The 26,715-nt window shown below is 40.2% G+C and overlaps 1 protein-coding gene and 1 long non-coding RNA gene across 26 annotated transcripts in view; one reads left to right on the top strand and one right to left on the bottom strand.

Annotated features, from left to right (window-relative positions):
* The window catches only part of TENM4 (teneurin transmembrane protein 4), a 1,559,611-nt gene that overhangs the window by 142,143 nt on the left and 1,390,753 nt on the right, over positions 1–26,715 (bottom strand). For all 25 annotated transcript variants that reach the window (XM_064409696.1, XM_064409697.1, XM_064409701.1 and 22 more), the window contains 3 exons: positions 11,970–12,071; positions 6,695–6,889; positions 2,265–2,465 (listed from right to left, as the gene is read on the bottom strand). In XM_064409696.1, coding sequence (XP_064265766.1) covers positions 2,265–2,465; positions 6,695–6,889; positions 11,970–12,071 — 498 coding nt within the window. The remainder of the gene's footprint in view (positions 1–2,264; positions 2,466–6,694; positions 6,890–11,969; positions 12,072–26,715) is intronic.
* On the top strand, positions 6,855–9,618 carry LOC135294454 (uncharacterized). Its single transcript, XR_010356561.1, has 4 exons — positions 6,855–6,996; positions 7,816–8,328; positions 9,015–9,250; positions 9,524–9,618. It is a non-coding gene; the product is annotated as an uncharacterized LOC135294454 (long non-coding RNA).

Here is a 26,715-nt window from a genome sequence, read left to right as displayed (position 1 = left end):
TACTTTCTGCATATGACAATCCACAGACTTCAGCTACTGCTTCCAGACTGTCTGATAACCTAAATGAATACAGCACACAGCGCTGTAGACAGGTGCTACTCTTCAAGGTGGTAAGAGCTGGAAAATGCACTGTGCCTGTTCATATTCTCGGTTTTCAGATAATTGTGCTGTTTCCAGGGTATTCCTCTCCATGTGGTTTATGAAAGGGGCCGTCCTTGGCACAAATCCACATGGGCACAGTTCTATACATTTCATTGGGACTGAACACATCTTAACTGCTCTGCTGAGCTGAGGGTGATTTATGCAAATACTTAGCTCTTTAGTAATTCTTCTGTTCTCTTTGGTCCTGTTTTACAGGACAATAAAAATCTGTCCCTTTTCGACCCTTCTACACAACCTCTACCCCAACGGGCTGGGCAGTGTGTTATTACATGCAATAGCATGCTTGCTCACTCTATTTTAATGATGCAAAAAAGTATCACATATCCTGTGAGTAAATCTGTCTTTCAAATCAAGTCATCAATTCAGTGGAAAGGTCTGGGCTAGAAATGGAAGTTTACAAATCATCTTAGCTGTGATTTTAGCTGTGAGGCACAATAACCTGAATGTTACAAGCAACTCGGTGAGGAAAAAGGTCTTGGAATGATGCTCAAGTTTGTCTCAAATAACTTCATGCTGCCAAAGAAAGTTTGCACCAGATGGATTTATAAAAGCGGTATAAGGAAAGCTTATAAATCATCTGTACATGACCCTGCAGGTTAACAAAGGAAAAGTGAATTCTGTTTGCACATTGAAATAAACATTTTTCCAAATCCATCCCTGCAATCTCCAAACCTCTGTACAAACACAGAATAATGACTCAATTATGAACTATGCTACAAACTACAAATATATGACTACCTTTCCCCCTATGGTGGTTTTAAAAATAAACTCATGGAGTATGGGATTGAAGATGTTAATATGGGGAAAGGAAAAGCCTGGCACCAAATGTATCTTCCCTTCAAAGCATGACAGCTTCCCTATGTACATCTACAAAAGTTTTGATCTACCTAGCTTCAGCCCCAGGCAAGTAGAGTAGACCACCTCTTTGGATTATTCCTCAGTCAGTCCAGTGAATTTTACTTTATGACAAGCTTCTAACACCCAGCTAAATGATGACTGTCAAAAGAGTTTTCTTATATTCTTAGCACCAGTTTATTCAGTGTGCCTCATCCATGGAAATGAATCTTTTAAAATACTTGCAAACAGTTAACCTGATTTTCTTTACTCATGATAGCAATTCCTTAGTGAAAATGTTGTTTATATAATTTTTCTACTATATCCACTCTCCTAATAGCTTTTTTTTTGGGGTTGCTTTGCTGAAAATTCCTTTCATTTCACTGCCTATACTGAGCTGCCCTGGATTTCTGGCCTAGTTCCACTCCACTTGTGTAAGGTATAGAAACTGTTATTGCTGAGGTCTCCTTTTTTGTGAGCACACAATGCAGGACAAAAGCCAAAGGACTGATGTTCTGTAGGTTCTAACTATTTAATGTACTACACTATTTCTCGGTGTGGCCTTTTCTAAGAGCTAATTGCATTTGGAAGAAAAGGGTCCTGTACAATTTTTCTTTAGCCTTCCATTCCCACACCTGATGCAGATTTTGAGCAACATGCCCATTCAGAGGAGGAATGAAGGTCGCTGTTCCAAACTTCTACACAAAACTGCCCATAAAAATGTCTTGGTAGCTGCTTGTACTAATAAATACTTTCACTCAGTAAACTTATTTTTTAGTTGGTAGAAGGCAGTCTTTTAATATGAACCTCACGAGGCACTCATCATCCTCTAGCCTAGAAAAGCACAAGCTTTGGATTCAGAAGGGAAAAGAGATCTGACAGATTACCAAATCGTCCTTCTTGTTTACAGCCACTAAAGATTATTTAGTCATCTCCTAAAAATCAAAACAGACACTTTAGTGGTCCTGGGGTTCATCAAGAACTATCACCAGAACAAGAAGTTATATGTAGACAATCAATTACATTAACAGTCCTATAATGAACAATAGCAAGCCTAGGTGGCTTTAATGGAGTTATTTATGATATTACTCTACACTCAGCAATCATAAAAGAATTATTTATGTAGTTGAGCTACGGAATTTCTCCTTCCAGTCATGCCCTACATGTGCTTCACTGTAATACATCTGTAGCACCTTTTTTGCAGAGTTACATCTGAGTATTTCACAAAGTTTAATGAAAGACCAACAGCAAGTCAGCGCTGATGTTACCGATTGAGCAGTCGTGGCCAGTCCAGTTGGGATCGCAGCTGCAGAGTCCAGTATCCGGGAGGAAGGTCCCATGACCAGAGCACTGATCCAGACAAGTGGCTCTTGGGGTCTCACAATTTGGTCCTCCCCAGCCAACTGAACAGTGACATTCTCCTCGGACACACACGCCTCGTCCCGAGCAGGTAGGATCCATGCAGTCCACTACATGTGAGAAGGAAGAGGAAGCAGACAGGGAAAGCAAATGGGAATTTCAGGAAAAAAAGCTTTCAGACTGCTGTCTACACAAACATATTTACACAGTATCTCAAGGTTTCAAACAAAGAGCCCTGCTGTGAACAAAACAGATGCTTCATGCAAGAAGTCAGTGGCCCTAAAAGGCAGTGAGACCTAAAACACCTACGTGAAAAACACAGAAAAATCCAGTGATGAAATCCATTCTTTTATGCAGGTCTGCACTAATAAGTGATCTTTCTGGTAAGAATAGCCTAATATAAATTAAGAATAGAATAAGGATAATATTCTATTGTACAAATAGTGTGTCTTCGTTTATTCTATTAGAATAACCTAAATTACTATTACTAATGAATTGGAAGCTGAGCCCTAGTTTTCTGAGAGAGAATTTTGCATAAAGATTCAGCAGAAGCTGACATTCTTATTCAGCAAAATACTTGCTTAAATTGAAGAATGTGCTTAAATCTATACAGGTTTCATGGAGACTTAAAGAAATTTCACACTGAAATATATCCATAGACAGTTTTTCTGGAATAAGGATTAAAGTAAAATCATGCCTTTTTAAAAATGGTGTTCTTCTGGTTTTTTTCTGTTTGTTGTTTTTTTTTTTTGTTTGTTTTTTTTTTAATCAATTAATACTCTTTTTTAAATGTTTGAGGTTTACTTCCCCCCCATAAAGAGGCTCTTTCCTAACAAGATCGGAGACCATTTAGTTAGGGGTATAGCAATGTACACCAAAAGACCAAATGTACTCCCTCCCTGATTCCTGAGTTATGTGTTTTGTAGGCAACTGTCAGCTGCTCTGCCCACAGGGGAATTTCACCCAGCAATCGAAAAATATGAAATGCACCAGACACCCTCCCAGAAAAACCAACTGGAGGAGTTGATTTTCTATTTATAGATAAAAGCTGATAGGACAGCCTAGAGAAATTCTTCCCGTCTTTTGAAATGGTGTGTGGCAGTTCCCTGGGGATTGGTGACAAGTGTCAGTCTGGCTAAGCAGCACAGGAAAGCTGTCCAGCTTCTGGCTCTGATACAGCAGAGCAGAACATGGCTACTGCACACAGGACAGGTTTGTGGTTCAGTTTTTACCCCTGGAAAAGCTAATAAGAATTCCATTGACCTGTTTCAGATCCAGAAACCTTAAAAGGAAACACAACAGCTGCTCTGATAATTCCCCGGATCCTCAAACCCTTCTCAGCCTGACAAGTAATGGCTCAGTTATTACTATCCCAAGGCATGAGAGAGAATTTTCTTTTTTGTTTGATTCCTGGAGCTCTGCTCATAGCTGGAACAATCCTCAAAAATTTTAAGAGGCTGGAAAGGATGAGTCCATAAATCTCCTTCGCTGTTAGCGAGCTGGGAGCGAGGGTGCCAATTTTAGCATGAGACCCTTGAAGCCCTGGCCCTGTTCTTTCTCAGCAGTAATAAGTATGAAAAGGACTAAGGGACAGAACAGCAGCCTCGTCCGTTCTCAGCAGATGGTTTGAACATAGAGAACAAAGATCACAGGCTAACTGACAAGAGGCTACCTCCAGGCAATTAATCATCCCCTCTGAAGGTCAGCTGGGAAAAAGGTGAGTTTTACAGGGGCCTCCATCACAGGAGGCAGACAATCTGCTATCTCAGCTCTAACACAGACGATTATAGGAGGGGAATGTGCATGTCAGAACCCCCCATTTATCATAATCCCAAGGCCATTTTTCATGTTGAAATGAGCCCTTTCAGAAAATGTCACACACAACGGTTACTTTAATCTCAGCCTCACTGGTTCTATCTCTTTAGGCTTTCTGCACCATCGGAAGGGCCCTGGGACAGGATTACAGGCTTCTGCTTTCTTCTTAATCAATTGCTTAGTGGATTTGGAGTACAATGGTATATTTTTAGGGAGTTCTGCTTGACAAATTTAGCTGCTCAGCTCTGGGAGAACCAGAGATGAGGAGCTGGGCATGAGGGCAGAGCTGACAAGATCTAGTATACCTGGAAAAGAAAAAAAAATCATATGTCTGTGTTGTAGGTTGGAAAATGTCCCAAATGGCCAAATTCTTGGTTGGAAAATGCCCTGTTTATAGTTAAGCCTTGTGCAGAATCTTTGCCAGGGAGATAAATCATGTAGCAAGCAAGGTTAGTGCCTCTTCTACACTTTTCCCCAGTATGCCTCATGCTTCATTGGTCACACAAGTTATTAGGCTTATTCGGTGCCCAAAGAGTAACTTCTCGTATTTCACTTCTTAAATTTGCTCCCCTCCCTGCAATGTCTCGCTGGCTTAGGCCATGCCTTATAAAATATGGGCCAATAAACTAAGGAAAGAGAAAAGAAAATCTTGCGTAGGATTGTTGGCTGATGTTTTATAAACATTGCTCAACTTCTGTGGGGGAAAAAGAAAAGACAGAAGAAACCCTGGAATGAAAACCCATTACAAACATGGACCAAGTAGTGAAGCTATGAGAACTGAGAAATAATAAAAAGTAATCAATACCAGATGGCCCTTCTTAGAAGAGAAATTAAAGAGTAAAAGCAATTTAAAAAATAGTATAAATCAACTTTTTTACTAAATCTAAATATGTATATATATGTTCTCAAGATTTCCCACATGGCATATTTCTGAGCTGCTTCCCCCCCTCACAATGTAATACAAATTATGCCTTGAGTATCAAAAACATGCATGCTTGGTAAAATACTAAACAGCCCATAAGAAAAACCATGTTCTCTTTGTTCTTCCTCCTTTTTCAAGTTTTGACCTAGTGGGACTGACACTGTCCCCAGCTACAGTGATAACATAAAATAACTGAGCAGTGCCTGGCTTTTCTGCTTTAAACGTGACCAGGGAAATAAAGGTTCCTGTTAGAAAAAGGGCAAATCTCACTCTGATTTACACACATTAAACACTTCTGGCTGGAGGCAAAATCAGGATCTTTTCATTTCTGTTTATCCAGTAAAGATACGATCTAGTAAATAGGAGGTCTACAGAGATGCTTTAAAGATACTTGAGTAGTCACAATCTTTGGGTTTTGCATGCCCCACAGCTTCACTGAATTATGCTTTAAGCCAAAATGAGGCTTTCACAAGAGATGGCTTATTGTTGCAAGAGCTGATACTGTCTTCATCTCTAACATTTACTGACACTGAAGCCATGCTACATCAGAGATGCCCCACTCCAATACATTATACACATCAAAAGAATTGCTAGATTGCCATTTGAATGTCTGAATGCAATTCAGCCTATTTTCATTGCCCATAAAATAAAGCCATTTCCGATAAATCTTTATCCTGCATGCATGAAGACAACCATAAATTAATTCAAGACATTGTCATTCTTAAATGTATCAAATGATGTCTTTAATCCATCACACAGCGAAGAGGCCTTATACATGTACTTATAGAAGCACAATTTAAGAATAATTATTTATCAGGTCATCAGCAAAGAATTCTGAGAATAGTTTTCAAAAGTTTTGAACATTATTCTTTCTATAATGCACTTTTGGATATATATTTATACTCTCTAAATAATTTATACATTTGCAAAACTGTCCACGTTTTCATTAGCAGTAAGAAGCAGGCACAGACTCGGGAAGATGAAGGTTTATGTTGGCAGGTGACTTCCTACACAAAAAGATTAAAGATACGTACTAAAAGCAGCTGTAAATCTAAATGTAAATGAGAAATGTTTGGGAGGCTAATGTGTGAAAAGAAGCTATGGAAGAGCCATTAAAATAATATCTGACTTTGAAGCAGAATTTAATTCAAGTCCTGACCATTTCTAAGCTTTTAAAGCTGACACGGACCAAGGACTTTCTCTCTCTCACACACCACCATTTTGTGTATGTTAGTAACAGAAATTGCTTGGCATAGCGCAGCAGAGAAGAAAGCACTGTAAATGTAATTATACGTTTAGATGTGTAAATGGAAACGATGCTTTAATAAGAACATTTGAACATATGATTAGATGTTCTGGTCTTTCAACTAGATTCTTCTATCTGAAGCATTTGATGGCTTTTCATCCAATTATTGAACAAGTATGATAGCTAACGAGGAGTTATGACAACATATCATTTTTATGTTGTATCCATCTATTGTATCTCTAAGGTGCCTATTATTGTTCTGTTTAAGTTCCAGTCCGATTCTGAATTGCCTCCATCCATATAATTACAGAACAACAATCAATGCAAAAGGCTAATTGAATGCATCTTGCAAATACCTTCTTCACAGCTCTCGCCTTTGTATCCCGGGTTGCAGATACAGGTGCCCATGATGCAGGTGCCATGGTTATTGCAGGAGACATCAATGCACTGGTTGGTTGGGACATCACACTCTGCTCCCTTCCAGCCACTGTGACACAAGCACCTTCCTTTCATGTACTGCCCATTTCCACTGCATAGCACTGGGCAGGATGCTATGGACAGACAATAAAAATCAAATTAAAACAAATGGCAAATAATTTCAAAAAGAAGCACGAGTCCAGCATTTAATTTACATTCTTCATACACGGTCTTCACCGGGGTATGTTGCTGTTTGTTTTGCCGAAACAAATCTTTTATATGGATGATGCCCAGCTGTTAACTGTATTCCCCTTTGAGTGTTTAAAACAAACAAACAAACAAACAGTGCTCTTAAGTTAGACTATCTTCTTGCTTTGTTTCTCTGATACCTTTTTTTACTAACTAAACTCACAGTTTTCTTGTATTCTGATTTCACAATGTACTGATGTCTTCTTTCCGGAGCATTATTAACCTTAGATTGCTTATCACTATCCCTGACCTGCTGCCAGACTTTCCTTGACACTGCCTCTGCTGTGGACCTCAGCGGCACACAAATCATTCCCTGTTTTTTCTGAGTTAACTCTTAGCTTTATGGGTTGCTTTGCCCAGAATGCCACATTGAGACTATTTCCCTGATTTAACTCATGTCATACCATCAACTATCAACTTTCTTCGCTGAAAGGGTTGTCAAGCACTGGAGCAGGCTGCACAGGGGAGTGATTCAATCACCATCCCTGATAGAATTTACAAGATGCGTTGATGTGGCATATGGGGATTTGGCTTACTGGTAGACTTGGCAGTGCTGGGTTAATAGCTGAACTTGATGAAAAGAGTTGTAGAGGTCTTTTCCAATCTTAAAAATTCTATGATTCTAACCGAATGCCCAGCCCCCATTTTTGGTCATCACCTCTGCTGGACTTGATTCATCACCAGCCACAAGGCAGAACTGGCCTCTACTGTTTCCAAGCTCCCTGTAATAAAAGCTGTGTAAATCTATCCTCTGAAATGTGTATAATTTATAAAGGACTTATAAAGTATTTTTAATTGTCCTTGTTTCCAGCAAAGTCAGGTGACTCTCAAGGCCACCCAGATACAGGATTTCTTCCCTGTGATAAAGGAAAGAAGAGGAAGATAACAAGCTCAAGCTGTGGCATGATGGATTCCAGGATTAAGCATTTTCAGAGCTAAATTTGGAAACTGCTAGGCAGAGTTGGATGGGATGAAACACAGAACAGGTTGCCCAAGGAAGCAGAGGGCATCAAGGACCAGACCTCAACCTCTGCGACCACAGCTTTTTGCAATCACTGCTCTCCAAGCTTTCTTTAGCTCCTTTCAGATGATGCCTTCTCCTTATTCCATTCTCCACACCAGCCACATTATTCTCCTTTTGTCCTCTGTTCTGATTTTGCCAAGGAAGATGCTGATTTCAGTCCCTCAGAATTTTCCTGTTCGCTCTGCCTTGAAAGTTCTCGCTTAAGTCCTGTTCTCTTTCATTTTATTTTGCTGAAACTCCACTGCAAGGACATATATTCAACACAGACTGCTCTTGTTCACTGTTGCACATCAGCCTTAGGTAAGAGCAGCTGGCCTTCTCATCTGCCCCTCGGAAAGGCAATTTATGAACACTTTCATGCAGGACAAATGTGAAATGAATATTCCATTCTGCTCCTTAATCCAACTGGATTAGGCATGTGATGAATCCTCTTTTGCTTTGTTCCTGACTTTGATTATGTGTGGGAAGGGGTATTACATGGTTAAGGAAAGCTTTCCTCTCCTTCTCTTCCATATTTTCAGACAGTAATCTCATAAAGTGCATCATGAGTTGTTTCCACACGTCCTTATAGTCAAGTCAGTTTGAGTGTTCTAGAACTACAGCAGCCTCAATAAAATACAAAGCATTGCCAACTCTGACTGTTAAACCAGATTGATATGCAGTGAACTGTATTTGCCTGACCAAGATAAAAGAGGTTTAGGAAAGAAAGGAATTTGGCAACTGTTATTACTAAGGAGCACTCTAAAGGAAACACTTTTAAGTTCACTTTAAAGGAAACATGATGCCCTGGTGCATTGCAAGTGCATAATTTGCAAGATGGTATCTACCTATACAATATGAGACTTAAATTGTTTAAGATACACTGTATTGTGTGCATGGTTCACAGCACACTCACTCTGTAATTTCACTTTTCAGCTAAGTGATGGAATTTTCTGGCCCTCCCATCTCAAATTTCAATGCTCAGTAATGGACATTGTTCTTTCAAGGCACTAACAGGGGATAGTCTGCAGTTCTTTTCAACAAGAAAAAAGAATACCTGCCTTTAACCAGGGAGAGGTTGCTGAGAAAGACTTGCATGTTTACTGACAAGACAGCTGATCACTCAGTAAAAGATCAGATAAATTACTGGCCATCTGCAGTGAGACTGACACTCCACAGAGCCTTCTGTGGAGAACACCTTCAGCATCACCTGGAAAGCACTGCTACAAATGTCAAGGCAATGGTAAGAACAAGACCTCCCCTGTAGCACGCAATAATGAATAAAGACAAAAGAGGTTTCTGAATTTTTTCTCCTGTTACTTTAGCAATTCTTTTCCATATATAAAGATATATAATTATTATTTGATCATTCAGATTCCAACAATGTCTCTGATGGCAAAATTATAGTAATTCTCTAGTGTGGTAATGATAGCAACAACCCAAATGCATTCTCTGTTTCTTGCAAAGTTGAGGATCAGTGAGTAAGATCATTTGTTTGTGTGTTTACTTTATACAGAACTTGAAAAGGCCACGTCCCATGTCCAAGAAAACCTTCAAAAAGCCTATGGAATACACCTCTGGTGACTTGCTCTCATTTATTTTGTTTTAAATAATTGGTTAATAATATGTTAGTAATTAACCATTACTAAAAAGAAAGGCTTTCTGCTCCAGAGTTTCCCATTCATTTGGACAGTGAATTATAAGGCTGAACTGAAATAAAGGAACACCCAGGAAATCCATGGAATTCTTCATGTGAGCAGGAACCTGCTTATTTAAGGATTACTGCTCCATACAGGGATTGTGAAGGGCTGCAAATGGATACCATGACAGCCTTACACATGCTGCCTTTTGAGGGATTTTTATAGGTCAAAAGAAGAGTCTTGAATGCCCCTGAAAAACCACCAGGAAGACAATGCTGGAATCCTTGGATCTCATGCTCATGGCAACACAATCTACTTAACTTGCCCAGTGAGAGGACATGCATAGACAAATATAAATTCGGCATTCCAGGTATTTTTCTGTCTTCACAGGCAGAGTGCAACCTGAGATCTGAACCCAGATGATTCTGAATGAAAGGACAGATTTTAATAAAAGGTGTTCATAGCAGCTAGAGCATGTGCTCTGGTGAAATGGGAGACTCACATCACTCCATTGAAAAGCCTGAGAAAGTTCAGGGTATCCAGGGAGGGGAGGTGAGTTCCTCTGAAAGTGGATTCAGAACAAGAGTTTAAGTACTCTGACTCACAGGGAAGAAAGTTCTTCTCCACAGACTCTACAGGGGGCCTTGGGGGAAATAAGCCCTGAACTTCTGCCCCTACTGAAAGTTAGGAGGTGCGAGCTGTAATATGCTACGGGACATGGAAAAAACTCTTTTTGTCTCCAGCTCTAGGGATTTGAAAAGGAGCTTGGAAATGCAAACCAAGTGTAAGGAAATGCAAACCAAGTGTAACCTGAGTCAGCAAGAAGTTTGACATAACAGCTCTCAGGGACACAGCTTGCCACATCCATCTTACTGGACTGTGAACTCTGAAACCCCGCCGGGTTCAGCCCGGCCCGGCTGCCTTGGCAGGGAGCTCCCGCCTGCCCTGGGGCTGTGCGGCTCCTTATCTCTGTCTCCTGCCTCGCTGCTGGGATGTGACCCAGCTCAGCTGGAGGGGGAGAGGGCTGGGGTTGGACAGAGTTTAGCTCTCTCTTGGGAAGGCGCCAGCCTGCTTTCCAAAGCAGCGATGAGCTGGGGTAAAGGCCTGACCTGCAGCCTTACCGCAGCTCCTTGGGTGGGCACTAACGTTTTATGCTACCTCCCTCCCCCCATTTATAAATCTGTACTTAGTTTGTTGGACTGTTTGAGCCAAAAAAGGCCTTGAGAAGGTTGATGCACAGTCATTCTGTCATTTCCCACATGCAAGGTTTTCATATCTTGGTTTGAAATGTGCTCTTACTAAAAGTATTTCAGTTTGTTTTTTAAATGTTTAAATAACCTAAAAAATTCAGGCCAAAGAAAACCCTTCCAAAACCATTTATTAAAAATACTTATCACTTGAGCAGAAAAATATATTATACTGTTTACTAGGGTAAGTCTCCTTCCAGTCCTCCCAGTGTTTTTACTTTTGGCCAGAGTAACGAGTTGTTCCTGCCATTATCCCACTCCTAGCCTTATGCTAACGCTGCCCTATTCCAGGCTCAGGCAGACTTGCCAGGTACTTTTTGTGTAATCAGTATCTTAAAAGAAAGTATCATTATAGTGTCATGTCACACCATGATAAAAGTGCTCTGCTAAACAAACTATAATGCCACGCTTATAAGTCCTGTTTTCTAAAGTCAATTCCAGAGAGAAAATTTCCCACATGACATTTGCCTGTCCACAAGCAGCCCAAGAGTTTGTGTTGTTGCTAAGGGCACAGCAGTCATGATTAGTAAAGAATCATAGTGTCATTAAGTTTGGAAATGCCCTCTGAGATCAAGTCCAACTCTTAGCCCAGCACTGCCAGCCCACCACTAAATCATGTGCCTAAATGCCACACCAAAACTCCCAGAGATGGTGATTCCACCACTTCCCTGAGCAGCCTGAATCCTTTGCTAAATAAATTCTTCCCAGCAGCCAATCTAAACCTCCCCTGGCACAACTGGAGGATGTATCCTCTTGTCCTATCGCTTACTTGGGAGAAGATTCCAATCCCCACCTGGCTACACCCTCCCTTCAGGTAGTTGTAGAGACCAATAGGATGTCCTCTGATCCTTCTTTTCTCCAGGGTAAACGCCCACGGGTCACTCAGCAGCTGATCAAAATTTTAGCAAATTTGTGGCAAACAAAATTCACAGATCAACTTGTTTCCACTCTACTGCAGCATCCCTACACTGGGTGAAGAATATTTTGCAAAAGGCACCATTGTGAATATAATTTCCAGAAGAAAAATGTTAACTGAATGGGAGAAGGTAACAGTTCATCATGCATACATTCCTACCTCTGCCACAGTCAGGGCCCAGAAAGCCAAGGAAGCAATGGCAAGTCCCAGACACGCAGTCTCCATTTCCATAGCAGTTACTGGGACAGTTATCCACTGATTCTGGAAAACAAAAGAAAATTCAGACACTTCTTTAGGCAAGAAAACACCTCTGAGTTTAGGAGGGCTCTGGATGGGCAGGCCAGTTGAAACTTCAAAGCTATTGCTGCACTTGGGGTGAAAGCATTAGTGTGAGCTGCACTAAACCCTGCTCATCCATTTACATCAATTAATGTAATTCAACTGTGAATCCTGTGATTAAATATGAGCTGCTCAGCAGCCACTAGTTTTGGCATTCTCTCACTACCTGAAAACTTCCAAATGTCTTTTCTTCCTGTATATTTTTATGACCATTTTTCCTGTTTGAATTTATTGCAGGGATGGAATACACACCATTCTCATGGCAGAACATGCACTTTTGGTCCAGTTTTGTTGACTTGATTAAGTGTCCTTGAGGCATTTATTTGTGCCAAAAAGAGCTAAGTGATGATAGATATGTTCCCGTGTGAACTTACTGAACACAGACCTTTGTTCATCCTATCTGCTTGTTAACAAAATACCTCTAACCAAATTCCTTCTTATTTGCTCTGCAATATTATATTGAATATAATACATTATAAATTATATAATTTGTATCTTTAACAGCTCAGAGTGCTGGGGCTAATATTCTATTTGGTGGAACAGGAATGGGTCTATTTCACATTTTCTTCTATTTCTAGTTATCATCTTAAATTCCCTGACTTTGGCAAAAACACCAGCTATTCATTTTTCAGGGGAAGTTACCAGGTAAGCAAAATGTTATCTAGCACTTCCCTTTCAAAGAGAGTTCAGAATATTGGGACTAAAACATATCTTTCATAAAAGAACAACACAAGCTGGTAAACACATCAAAAAGAGAATGCAAATAATCTTATTTTCTTATACTAAACTGAGTGAAGACTGAGTAAATGTGAGCAGGGCTTTGAAAGACATTGTAATAAATACCATGGTTCATTCTACAGTGCAATTTCACATTTTCTCTGAGGGAGATGCCTATCAGATGAAAACTGGATTTGGTTATAGAGCAGGGACACTGGTGGTACACATGGAGTGGGGTGAAAATCTCAGTCCTGTGAATAATGACTGCATTTGCCCAGATGTACTTCACGAGACCTTGTGGGAGCAAAGTTATTTGTAAACTCCCAATCAATGAAAGTGAAGAGAACCAGCTACAGCAGATATGGGCAGATTAGTTTCTAATCAGAAATGAAAGGAAGCCAGTTTCTTGGATGGGTGTTTGCTAAAGAGCAGAGGTTTCTGAAGGACATTTTAAAGGCTGTGGTAGAATTCAATAATTCACAAAGGACAACAGCAAATTTAAATAATAAAACCAATTTAAAGCATTTATGTTTTAAGTCCTGGCTTCGGATATCTCAAAAGCAGACAATTCCATGCAGCAAGAAAGGTACAAGGAAGTGCTGTCAGTTTTCTAACACTCAGTAGTTAAGCAGGTATTCACTTGATGGTGTGTGGAAATACAGTCACAACACACAGTCAACCCTTTAGGCTTGAGCTGCCATCTTTATTCCAATCAAAGAGCAGCCATGCTTCCTAGAATTAAGAAGTAATGACCGAGGCCTTGTGCATTTATAGTGCTATTTAGGAATTTCATCTCTCACTTCACAGCATGTATAAACACAAATCTATCCTGTAAATGAAAAGTAAATATTAGCCCATGTGTATACAATCTTCAGAACTTTGACATGGATTAATGTCACTGCTGAAAACAAAAATTAATTCACTTTATGAATTTTTTTTCCTCTATGCTTTTTTTTACAATACTTATATTTTTCTTTTCTTCAAGAAATATACCCAGAGATTTAGGAAATTATTTATGTACATACTTACACACATGAAGAACATAGAGAGTGTGAGTTCTGTGAAACAAGATAATGAGATGGGCAAAGAGATTTAACCACTCCTGTTGCTGAAAGGGTCAGTCCTTTTCCTCTAGTCTTCTCATCCTAAGAACAGCTCTAAGCTCCCTCTTCTTGTACTGGTTCTGGCAATTGTCAGACACTCCAATGAGGTGGTTAAGCTCAAAAGGTGGCAAAAAAAAGAATTCAGCAGAAAAAAACCTAGAGTATGTTTCTTCCTGCTGCCTGAAAACTGGGAAGAGAAGGACTGTGCTGTTCAGCATCAGTGCAGTTGTCCCATGACACCTCACCACCCCACTGCCACACTGGGTCAGGGGGTGCGGGGTGGAGCAACAGTGCACGGATGTAACACGTGTGACCTTTGAAGTCAAGGGGAGTACCTCAGGGCATGACGAGGGACAGATTCCCAGCATTAACAACACCTTTAGCATATTCAAAAACTATTTTAAGAAGTTTTTTCCCCAAGTTTTTACTATAATAGACTAAACTGAGATCTTGAAAAGGAATAAATATCCATATAGATTTCTTGGTATATTTTTGCAATACAATATTTAAACAAAACCGTAAAAAGACCCACAGAAGCATCTAGAAAGTATTTAAAAAGTAGAATAACATCAATCATGGTGACTGTTCCAAAGTGTGACAATACACCACATCAGCTAAATGGCAATCTTTCTTACTGGAAGCAATATTTTGCAGTTACAGTGGGTTCAGTTGGCATATCTGTGATGCCTAGGACAAGACAGGCAAGATTCTGCACGCCAATTTGGTGTCCACTGCAGATTAAACTGAATTACTTTGTCCACTACAATGACTATGTAAAAGGAAATTTAGAAGTTCAGAGTAACCACAGAAATGGGCAGACCTATGCTTAAGTAACCAACCTTTCCAGAATTTCTGGGTGAATCCATGTAAGAACCTTTACTCTGGTGGTGCATCCTTTCCTCCTCTGACTAGTTCAGCAGAGACACCTATAACTGGTCAGATCCCTGCTGACAAGGACTGACACCAACACATTAAAAAAATATTCACATCTATTTTCTGGTTCATATGCAGATCTGGCATTTTTCATTGTAAAGCTGCAGTGATATGCACATATATCACTTCATCTATCACTACCTCCTCAATCTTTTGCTTCCAGGACATTTCTTTGCAAGTGTAGCCAAACTGCCTCATACCATAGAGTGGCTAAAGGAATTCAGAAGAAGTTAAAAAACAAGTAGATGAAACCCATTTTACCTTCCTCACTGAAGCACCTCAGTAACTCTTACTTGTGGCCTGAATACCCTCTACTATTAATAATAGAGTAGGCCCTTAAAAAATCCTTTCATCCCTTTTCACTGCTTTCTCTGATGTCCCTTGGTTTGCTCATATAGCCAAAAGTAATATTTTTAATGTATTCTCATTTTACACTACCACTATTTGCCCTGCAATAACCTGCCTGATAGAGATGAGATGAAGTGAAAAGAAACTCTACCCTTCCTGTGACTTGTGCCACTTGCTGTTTCTTAGCAGTTAAGGATGCAAACTTTCCTGGTGATTCAGGGCAATTAAGGTCTTTACACACTCGCAAAAGTTCTTCACTACTGAGAATCAATTCTGAGAAGCGATGAAGGTTCATGCAGTGCATCTTTGTCTCAAAGCTGCTCCCAAACAACTCCAAAGTATTTCCATAAAGGAAGTGTTAAATGAACACACTTTTTTTCCCTCAGAAACTCCAGAGCTAATGAGCACAAACAAGGCAGAGACTAAGGCTTGTGAGGAGCAAGTCTGCAAGCTGTGTGCGTAACACTGAGCTTGCTCCTATTTATATTCTTCGGCAGAATCACAACCTGGAATTTCTTTTTACTTTGAAGATTGCAGACATTAGCAAGTTATACTCACTCAAGCCTTCTCATAAAAACCTCTGTTTTCATCCTAGGACTGAATTTCGTTTCAGTGGTTACAGATTGCCAGCTGGGCACCTCAGAAAATTCTCTGGCTCTACTGGCATGTGTAAGTGCACACACTTCTCACACAGTGCTCTAACACCTACATTTCAAGCTAAACAAGAGAAGGTGGGTGACTTGGCATGAGAAATTAGGGAGTTGTGATGGGAGAACCCTGGAAAGAATAAGGAATCAAGCAGACATTTTCAGAAGCTAGGGCTTAGCCAAATCATTATCATATGAGATAGAAGGGACACAACTTTAACATTAAGGGAGTCCCTAAGTCAGTGGCCCAAAGCAGCTGTCTTTCTTTTGAGTATGTTCACAGTCAACATTGCTACAGAGGTGATGCACTATCAGTCAATAAGCAAAAACAGGCCACTGCTGTTATGGCTGGCTTCTAGTCTACACTATACAGCTTATTCTGTAAGCTGTTCACATAATTAGATAAGTATTTTCCAATATATACAAAATTCCATATGGTGTTTTATGAATAGTACCATGGGAACTATTTTAGAGAATTATGACAAAGTTTTTGTTTTGTTTTATTTAATTGTTAAAGTTCACTGTGAGACCATGAACAATTCTATTTTAGAAAGAGGTACATATGTTCTCTGTTTCCAGTCTGATTCCCACAGTTTTTTCTTGGCTTCCAAATCCCTGAAGAGATCTGACTGACACCACCCGGTAAGGGCAGAGATTAATAACTGGAGGGCCAGCCAATGGATGATGCATGATGCCTTCATTAGGTTTTGCTGTTGAATGAAAAGAGAACACTGAAAACACAGTTTCCACCTTTCAACCATCAATGGCAGCAGGAGTGAAACTTTTGAATGCAAACAGCTCCACCAGGGGCACATGGGGAAAACTTGAGGTGGTGGGGTTTCTAAGAGGGAATGAAGAAGTTTGCCTATGGAATGAAGTGTTTTGACAGTTTGATAATCTAATTAGCAACTGAAAAAGCAAGTAATTTCATGGAATCACAGAATCACTGGATGGTTTTGATTGGAAGGGACCTTAAAGACTACCCAGTTCCAATCCCCCTGCCATGAGTAGAGATACCTTCCACTAGACCAAGTTTCTCCACAGCCCATCTAAACTTGCCTTGAACACCTCAAGGGATGCATCAGCCACAGTTTCTCTGGGCAGCCTGTGCCAGTGCCTCACCACACAGTGAGGAATTTCTTCCTAATATCTAACCTAAACCTGCCTACTTGTCAGTTTAAAGCCATTCCTCCTTATCCTATCACTACCTGCCCTTGTGAAAAGTCCCTCTCCAGCTCTTTTGTAGCCCCTTTACATATTGGAACAGCTCTAAGGTCTCCTTGGCACCTTCCCTTCTCCAGGCGGAGCCGCCCCATCTCCCTTAGCCTGTCTCCACAGGAGAGGTGCTCAAGCCCTCTGAGCATCTGCACAGTTCTCCATTATAAATATCCTCACAATTCTCTGACAGCAAGTCTAAATGACATAATGAGACACTTGGTCTTCAGATCCACACTGTCATTTTGGAGAATGGTATGGAAATGCCCTGTCTGACAGAGCAGGTACTCCCTATCCTAGGACAGCCTACCTCAGCCAGGAAAAGGAGGATGTACAAAATACTTTCTGGCTTCACAAAAACAAGAAATGGAAAACATCCATTAAGAGCAAAAGCTTCTTCACGAGCAAAAACTCTTCTTTTGAAATATTCTTTAAGGTCCTTTCTGCTCATGAGCTTTAATTATCAAAGCAAAGAAAGAAATAAAAAAAATTCTCTAAGTATCCTCAGCAGCTATAATTCAACATATTGTATAAAATAACATTGATCTGCTATTTTTACCATTTCTTTCAGGGGATGTTTTTCAGTACAAGTACACTCACAGCTGGCAGATTTTGAGGGAAACTAGGCTGAAACCTTTGTCCCATTGCTAGTTTTTCCCTTTACCCTGAGAGAAGCCATAAATGGGCATGATCCAGCCCATACCCACAATAAGACTTCACACTACACTATCTTTTATTTAAGGGTATTATCGAGTTCAATATCAAACTGCTAATTGTTACCGTTCCCATTTTTTTTAGGTTCTTAATCTGAAGCATGGACAAATACAACACAGCATTTGCTTCATATTATAAATTGACTCATGTGACAGCGACAAAGCTCCCAGGCTAATGGCCTGCTCAGGGGACCACTTTGCTGCTGACAAAAAGCCCCATGAAAGCCAATTCTACTGTGGTGAACTCTATAAAGATCTGTCAGCCTGGCTCACAACTACTGACATGAATTACCTTTATCCAGATGCAACACAATAAAGAAGCTAAACAAATTGCTAGACTCTTGATAGACTTCTTTTTTATATACTCACCATGTTTGCTGGTCAGCTACTTTAACAGTATTTCCGCCTTATTTATTTACTATGCAACATCCAACTTAATAGCTTGTTTCCCTATCTTTGGGCCAGAGGCCAAGGCAGATGTTTGCCTGACACCAAATCCTATTAGAGGCTGCAGTAATACAATTGTGTGTTAAAGATAAATATTTTACAGCCTGCACTTGCCACCAAGCATCATCATTCCCTAGGCATTTAGAGGCAACTATCTATTGGCAAAGAAAAAATAGTTATCTAGCTGGCAACTGAATGCAGTAGCTTTTTGGGAGTTAATAAGCACCAGGACTGCTTTCTAAGAACATATTAAATGCCATTCAGTGCTGCGTGGCTGTATGAATTCAAATGTAACTGTTTCATTTGATAACCTCAAAAGGTTGCTCTGGAGGGGCAGTGTTTGGTGTCAGAAACAAGTAGGAATAGCACTGCAGCAGGACAATTAGACCTTAATGAATCAATGCTAATCTCAGTTCAGGAATCAAGGTTCAAGGAATACAAAAAACTGGTACCAGTGAGAATATTCCGTATTAGAAATGAGATGCAAAAGAAAGAGCAGGGGTTAAGTATCCTGTCTGGTCCCTTCAACTAGTAGTTTACTCCACCACTACAGAAGAAATGGCATCAAAATCTTTTGTTTGGTACTGGTGAGAAGATATATGTAGCTGCTCAGCCTAAAATAAATTGCCACAGCTACTCATCTACCAGCCCAGGAAGATACTGCATACATACTAATTGGTACAATGAAAGGTTTTTACCCATTCCTAATAAATGTTGACTATCTCTATACAAAGATGCATTAATTCAAAAACAGCAAGTAAACTAAAAAAGGAGGTAAACAAAATAATTAGAATAGAATTGTTTACTGTATCAAACAAATACATATATTTATTTTCACACAGAAATTTATTGTTCCTAGCTGTCCACTGATCTATCTTCTGCCTAGCTGTGTTCCCCTGGCTAACAAAAAATCTTTTGCTGTGAGGGAAGGAGGGAGGGCACAGGGGAGCAAGACAGCAAAGCAGGGAGACTCCATGGTTTGTATTTGACCTTGAAATCCTCTGTCAGCCACATCAGTACAAAAGGGCCATGAGGAGTGCCCAGCATTCCTCTTACTGTACACTGAATTACATTGCTTGGGAGAGTGAAGGGACACCACATTATTTCACCTTACTCTTTGCCGCTGCACTAGAGCAACCTTAGAAAGCCACATACTTTTCTTCCTAGATCTGCTTGTCAGGATAAAACTGACACCTACAAACTCATTGCTTAACACCTCTCTTTCACAAAAATGCTCCTTGTCACTGCCCCGATCGCGTCAGCAATAATTTTAATAGGAAGTCAAGCAGTATAACATGAAAGGCAAAGAGGATTCTGAAGCTCTGTGAACGCATTTAATTTACTTCTCAGTTGCAGAGCTTGCAGTCTTGTTTATTTTTCAAAGAAATGATGCTACTTGATTGAATTTCACTGCAGGAGAGGCTGGATTCTAAGCCTAGAGAACTGTCACTGCCCTTGTAATTGTGGTAACAATGCCAAGGCAGACATGGAATTGAGAGGGGATAAAACAGGTTTCAGATGTCTTCAAGCATCAGATTTGACACTATAAGCCAAAAAAAAAAAAAAAAAAAGGGAAAACAAAGATAAAACAGAGATAAGGGGAAAGAAAATGCCCTGGAAACAAAGGAAATGTGGAAATGCTGGGTCTGGTATTCTCTTGCTCCTCCTCTTCCTTCCCTAGACGAAGCTTTAAAGGACTGAATCCTTCTTATAGTACATCATCACCTGCTGAGATTTCAATTTTTCTGCTTCATTTTTATTTTGTACAGCTTTCATACTTCTAACTCAAGTAATCCACACCTGGCAGCCTGAGATGTGAAAGTCTTGACATCATCATGGAAACTCAGTCATTATTTTTGAGTGCTCTTTCACAGTTTCCTCGTCTGTAGGGCACCTAGTGTGATGCTGATACTGCTAATGCCGGTTGATGTTGTGCCAGATTTTGATTTTCTTTTTCTTCTCCTAAGGCTGGGAGGTCTGTTTTAATTAAGGACCCATGCATATAACCCTGTTTTGCTCTCACATCCCAGTGGAACTCTAATCTTCACATGCAGGTATAAGGATGCTAAATTAGGAAGAGGGCAACAAGCAGGCAATCCTTTAAACAGCTCTTTAAATCACTCCTGAATCTGCAAAGTGAGAGAGGACAGTAACCACAATATTAAATTGCATGTTGTTCTCCCTCCTCTTTTTCTGTAAGAACATTTTAAAAAAGCAATTTGCAAGTGCAGAAACACCCCCATCTCCATGAGGGTACTGACAAGAGACACCTGCCCCTGCCAGAAGTGACTCTACAGGCTGGGCCATTTTACAAGGTGATGGTGAAGCACAGAAGGTTTGGTGCTCAGGGGTAGTTGGGTCACTTATTGAAATCAAAAGCTGCTGATTTTGCCAAATTTCACAGTACATCATGTAAGCACATTTTCCCTTGGGCTGTCTATACTTTGATTTTTAGACCTGGTTTGAGATGTATATCCAGGTACTCAAATGGCTCTCAACACAATCATATCAATCTTTCTCACACTATTTCAAGCACATTTAACTCCAGTCCCAGCTGGAAATACTAAAAAGTCAGATTTTTTTCTGTCCTATTTTGAACTTCTGTTCTACAGAAAGACAGATCAAGTGGGAATAGCTGGGGGGTAAATAACGAAGAAACAAGCCTGATCATTTCAGAAACCTTTGCCACATTTGGTCTGAATTTGGGCTGCCCTTTGAGAGAGAGCTTTATCTCCCTGATTCATTCCTTTCTCTTACTGCTTCCTTATTAAGAAAAAATCTTTCCAGGACAGAGTGCCTTATAATCTGAAGCTCTCAGATGGCTGAAAGCATAAAGTGTAATGGGATTTCAAAAGCACTTGGGCATTGGTTGATGTATATGACGATTTAACTTGATGGTAAAATCTCCCTTGACTTCACCAACTTTCAGGAAATCCTGCTAATGTATTTCTGCTGTCCATAGGGCCAAACAGGGAACACTTTCCTTACAACATGAGCAATGCTAAAAGCACAAAGGGGTCTTGAAATACACTTCTTAAGGAATCATACACTGACCATCTGAAAACACCCTCTCTTCCAAAGCACTTGAAATGAGATCACAGGTTGGAAGTTAGCTGGGAAAAAAAAAAAATCAGTGAATGATTTTAAACAAAGAGTAGCTGTTGGACTGAAGCCTTCTTATTTTTGCTTCTACAATGCACCTTCCAAGCACAATAAGACTTTAATCCATACTTGTAACATAACTGTGACATGGCTGTGGAGATCTAGAAAGACACACTGTGAACAGTTATTTTCTTCCTAGATTCCCTTTTTTGCAGTTGGAATATTTTTAAACCTGAATTCCACTCCAGTAGATGAAACTCTTATATCTCCTATTTGCCCAGGGGATTGCAAAGAATTTTTTTCTGTTCCTTCCCACTCTCATAAATTGTTACAAACTAATACAGGAAACAACAATTATTCAGCCTTCAGGGTTCAACTTCTGGAGCTGCACTAGCAAGAGGGAAGTTACTTCACGTTCAGTACATTAAATTTCTGCTGTCATAGCTCAGGGCAAGGCTAAATCTGGCCTTGAGTTTCATTTTAAATGATGTTTTAAGTTGGTGTACTACAGGAGGAAAAAAACCAAACCATTCTTGCATATAGACAGAGAGAACTACAAATGTAATCTCTTTTGGTCAAACAAATGCTATAATTTTGGGTGCATAAAAAAATAAATTTTGTTTTACACCAAGTCTTTAGTCAATATATCCAACCTGGTAACTAAGGATGTACTGGCTGAAATGACTGATATGTGAGGTCCAGTTAGGTAAGTGGCTGGTGCTAGGGACATGCTCTCAAGCAGGAAGCCTGGCCTGCAGCCACTGCTACACGAGACCCTGACTCCCCTCCAGGTTGTATGTCAGCCTCACCCCCCTGTAGAGGTGCCACCAAAGTCCTGTGCTCAGGGAGCTGCACTGAACTCGTGGTGGTCTTCTGCCAGGGCCAGACAAAAAGCAGTACTTATGGCTCTGTTCCTGCCCCTTGCAGACTTTCTGTACATACGTGGTCAAATTTTGCTACTTCTCAGAGCCTCTGACAAACTGTCTAGAAATCAGTTTAAGATAATCTATGGAACTTTTTCTGAGACTGTTGTAGCACTCAACAAAAGAAAGCAGTCACACATCTAATATACAGACCAACTGTTATCATTTAAAAAGTCAACATATGCCAGGAGTGACTGCACAGACCATGCCCTTCTCATCTGCTCAGCCCCCATGCAAAATGAAGATTGGACCAGTAACTCCTGAGGTGCTGATGTTGTTGGTTCTGGTTTTTCGTGGTCTTGCATGCAAGTATGTACACATGAATACAGCCTTTGGAAAAGTGAGGCTTTCAAGTGTCTGTCGTTCTAGTATAGAAAGAGTTTTCTTTTTGTTTGCCAAAGCGGACAAGTAACTCCCACAACCTTATTTCTGTGCTTTAGCAGGGGAGCATTCATGGAAAGAAAAGCATGCACAAAGCTGCTCCAGCAGCCTGGTAATACGACACAGGAATAAAACAAGCTGTGCTTACATTAGCCCGCAGTCTGGGCTGCGTGGAAAGAGCTATATACAAAAGTGTAAAAACGAAAACCATATGCACCGTTTTACACATTTCTCCAGAACCCCTCAGACAGCACTTACATGCCATGTTATTAAGGCAGAATTATGCTCTTCTGAAAAAAAGTGAACAGAAAAACACAGGCACTGAAATAACAGAAAGAAAGAAATATCAGAAAGAAAAAGAAAGAAAGAAAGAAAGAAAGAAAGAAAGAAAGAAAGAAAGAAAGAAAGAAAGGGCAAAAATTTCAGCGATAAATAAACCTTTTCTTGACCCTAAAACTAAAGTAATTCCCCCAATCAATAAACCTTTTGTACAAGCTCTGTCAGATCAAGAGAACTTGCCTGCCTGAACACAGCACATGGACATGCAAGTTCATTGCTACCAGTCCATGTAAGTACAGATGTAGGCAAAGCTTTTCAAAAAGACAAATCTACCTTCATTTTTCTACCACTTTAAAGCATGATTAAAACCAGACAAAATCTGGAACATTAAAGGCACTCAGACATCTAACTTCTGAGATGAATACTTACTGGCATCCAAGCAGTCTTTAGAAGCATGGCCTAATTTATTTGATACAACAATATAAATGAAAGTACCTGTCCATTTTTCTATTTTCTCCACTCAAGTTATCACTTATAATTGTAAGAGCTATTTAAAGAGATGTGTACATATGGAAATCAAAATAAAAAAATAATGAAAAATTTCAAATCTAACATTAAATTATTGCATCTCTGCTTAAAACTAAGCTAGCTTTACACATTTTTATTTTCTACTGCTAGCTGTTATTCACTGATCATCAGTGAAGAGATACACTCTACACAGAAAGAGAGGCCATGGAAATTTTCACAGCCGAGCATTTGACCTTTATAGGCTTCTCATTATTTAATTATCTTTGAGACATGTCCTAATTTCCTCTTTATTAGAGATGTCTTACATCTTCAATAGCAAAATCCTGAAATAATAATTTTGCCTGCCATTACAGCTTGGGAAGAGGGGTTATTATGCAAGAATTGTTTCAAACACTTGCAGAGAGAAAAAAAAGGTCATTACAAGTAACATCTAGATTTGAAACAATTGGTCTAACTTCCTGTTCCTTGGAAGTGCTGTAGATGTAAGCATCAGCAGGCAAAAAGATGCAGTTAACATTTAGGGAGCAGTGTACCATAGGATCACGTACAAACATTACTGACTGAAGCTGAAAGGGATTTAAGAACCAGAAGGAATGTTTGATCTGTTAGGAGTTGTCTGAAAAGGCAGACACAGAGATAAACTCCAACACTGAAACATGCTGACCCTCTTGGCTCACTTCACTGGGAAATGAGGCTGTTCATCAGTTTTGAGGAAAAACTTGAAAAGATTAAGGGTGCACTGATAAAACTGCTGTTGACTTTCAGCTGCTAAAGTTTTAAGGGCTGTGTCACTATCTATCCAAAATCATCATCACTGTTTTACTGAGAAGAGCAAACAAAGTCTGGATATAAGTAGTGCAAGCTAATGTGAAAAGTTTCACCTCTGCACAGCCCTCTTTCCATTTCCAAATCCAGGCTCAGTCCACGTTTGCTTTTTTTAAGTCCTATGATAAGAACAGACTAGATTTGCACATGGGCTGGATGAAAGTGAAATCTCACCAAGCACACCATGACACCTGCTTGGAGTGGGGAATTCCTGCAGCTCACAAAGCTCAGGCAGAGGGAGTTCACCCCACATTTCTGTCTCGCCTTGTGATATCAAACCTATCCAACGGGGCTGGATCTGGTTAGGATGGAGAGGGCAATCTCCTGTCTTCTTCTAACCTTCTGTATGGACTAGTTCGATTCTCACAGAGGACCTCACACTCTGTGGCCAGCTGGATGTTTAAAGGAAGACACTTTGCAGTGCTGCAGCATAACCTGAACATGCTCTGAGGATAAGCAATTTCAGTCAAGCAGACCTGTCAACAAAATGTCACTCATGAAATCAAATACACAAGGAAAGAAAAACCTAACACAGCCTGGCAGGGACTCATAAATGCATTTTTTTGCTTTCTACATGAACTGAGTGACTGTATCTTTTCTAAATACTACCTGAGACCTATGAGCTTGGCCACACTCAGAGAAGCTAGGTAAAAGTGGAAAGTGGGAAACAAATAACCAAAAAAGGGATTGGCAGCAACAGGAGTGTAATCAAAATAAGCATCGCCCATCTGACAGAGCATCAGATGTCTGCTTGTAGCGGGGCATACAGAGCCAAACTAGAAAAAACTATTTGCAAAGCCTGCAAAGCTCTGCTATTATTTTGTAGCACAGAGATCAATAACATCAAAAATTAGGTGATTTTCCTTCCTGGCACAGTTCTCATATTGCTTTATTTCTTTTTCTGTGCAGAGCAAAAAAAGAACTGTGAGTGTGGGCAGGAATGTGTTACTAATTATCTGAAGAGGGTTACCATAAGGTGGAAATGCTCCATGTCCCTCTCTGAAACAGAAGAGCTAAGATGACCATACTCATGCAATAAGGGAGAACTGAGCTCTTCCATGGAGCAGCAGTTAAGGAGTTCTGATTCAGCAAAGTACTTGCTGAACTTTCAGCCTCTTTAGCCTATGGACAAGATCAGAAAAGGGTAGCTGGGACATTAAACCACTTTTCTTCCTTCAGAGTCCTGAAGATCTAATAGTACATGGGGGACTTTCAAGTTGAGTAACTGTGGCATTAAGGAGCTAAAAGCAAAGTGCAAGCCAGAACAGATCACATCCCATGTTACTCTGCACAGTATCCTGACTCCTCAATATTTACAAGAAACCAATTTAGATTTTTCCAGACATTAGTAAAGCAGTGTAAATAACACAAATGGCTTTGAGACTCTAAGTGGATCACACTTCGGCATGCCTCCCTGAAGTGGAAATTGCTTACACATAAGCAGCAAAAGCGATGAAAGAAAATCTGGGCAACTCAGATGCTTCCTTTTCCCTTTGCTAAGAACAAGCTAAACACAAAACTTTCACACAATGCTAAGGAAGCCGTTCTTGTCACCTCTCCCGCAAGGAGGGTTCCCAGTCCCATGCTCGCTTCTGTGCCCTGCAATTTCTCCTTTGAGCTCAGTCCTATTGTGAAGTGTTCCTCTGCTGGTACCACTCCTGAGTGTGAAGCCCTGTCCTAGGGACTGCATGGGGTAGATTACATTCTGGGCTATTGCAGGAAGGGCACGTGCCTTTTGGTGTGTATTGCCAGGTGCTGGATGGGCTGGAAGCCCCTTATAAATCACACTGGAGCTCATCTTGCACTTCAATGGAGGAAACTACTTACAGCAGGGTTTTTTTACACATGGCAGAAGGAGCAGAAAGAATGATTCTTTTCTTAACTTAAGCATTGTCTCATGTAGAAGATAGGAATGAGATAAAACCTTGCATCCTACTCTTGTCTCTTGCTGGGGGACAAGCTGGTAAACAGCAATGCTCTCCTCTCACAGACAATTTATTTTTCTTTTCCTTTTGATTTCTCAATGGCCCTGCTCAGGCGAGACTGCCTGAGCTCAACAGTAACAGCTGCTAGAAGACACTTTGACTCCACAGATGCTCTTTTCAGGTTCTCAGAAGCAAGATGTTTCTTGCTTCTACTGAGCAGACTTTTGGCCAAAATATCTGTCTCGGATGTGCTGACTCCAGCTGATTCCTCAGCCCACTATTTTGCTTCACTAGACAAGATTGCCCTAAATAAATTATCACTATCAGGCAGATTGTGGCAGATTGTGAATCCACAAGGCGCTTCTCAAAGAAGTGTTTCTATTAGGAACTTCAGAAAGCACCACCAATGTAATTTACAAAAAGGTTAATTTATTATTGAGAGAACTTGACTGTCCTTTCCTTTATAATGTGATGAATTGT

This window comes from Passer domesticus, chromosome 2 (genome assembly GCF_036417665.1).
Source record: "Passer domesticus isolate bPasDom1 chromosome 2, bPasDom1.hap1, whole genome shotgun sequence".
Lineage (NCBI taxonomy): Eukaryota > Metazoa > Chordata > Aves > Passeriformes > Passeridae > Passer > Passer domesticus.
This window is presented reverse-complemented; position numbering and strand designations above follow the sequence as displayed.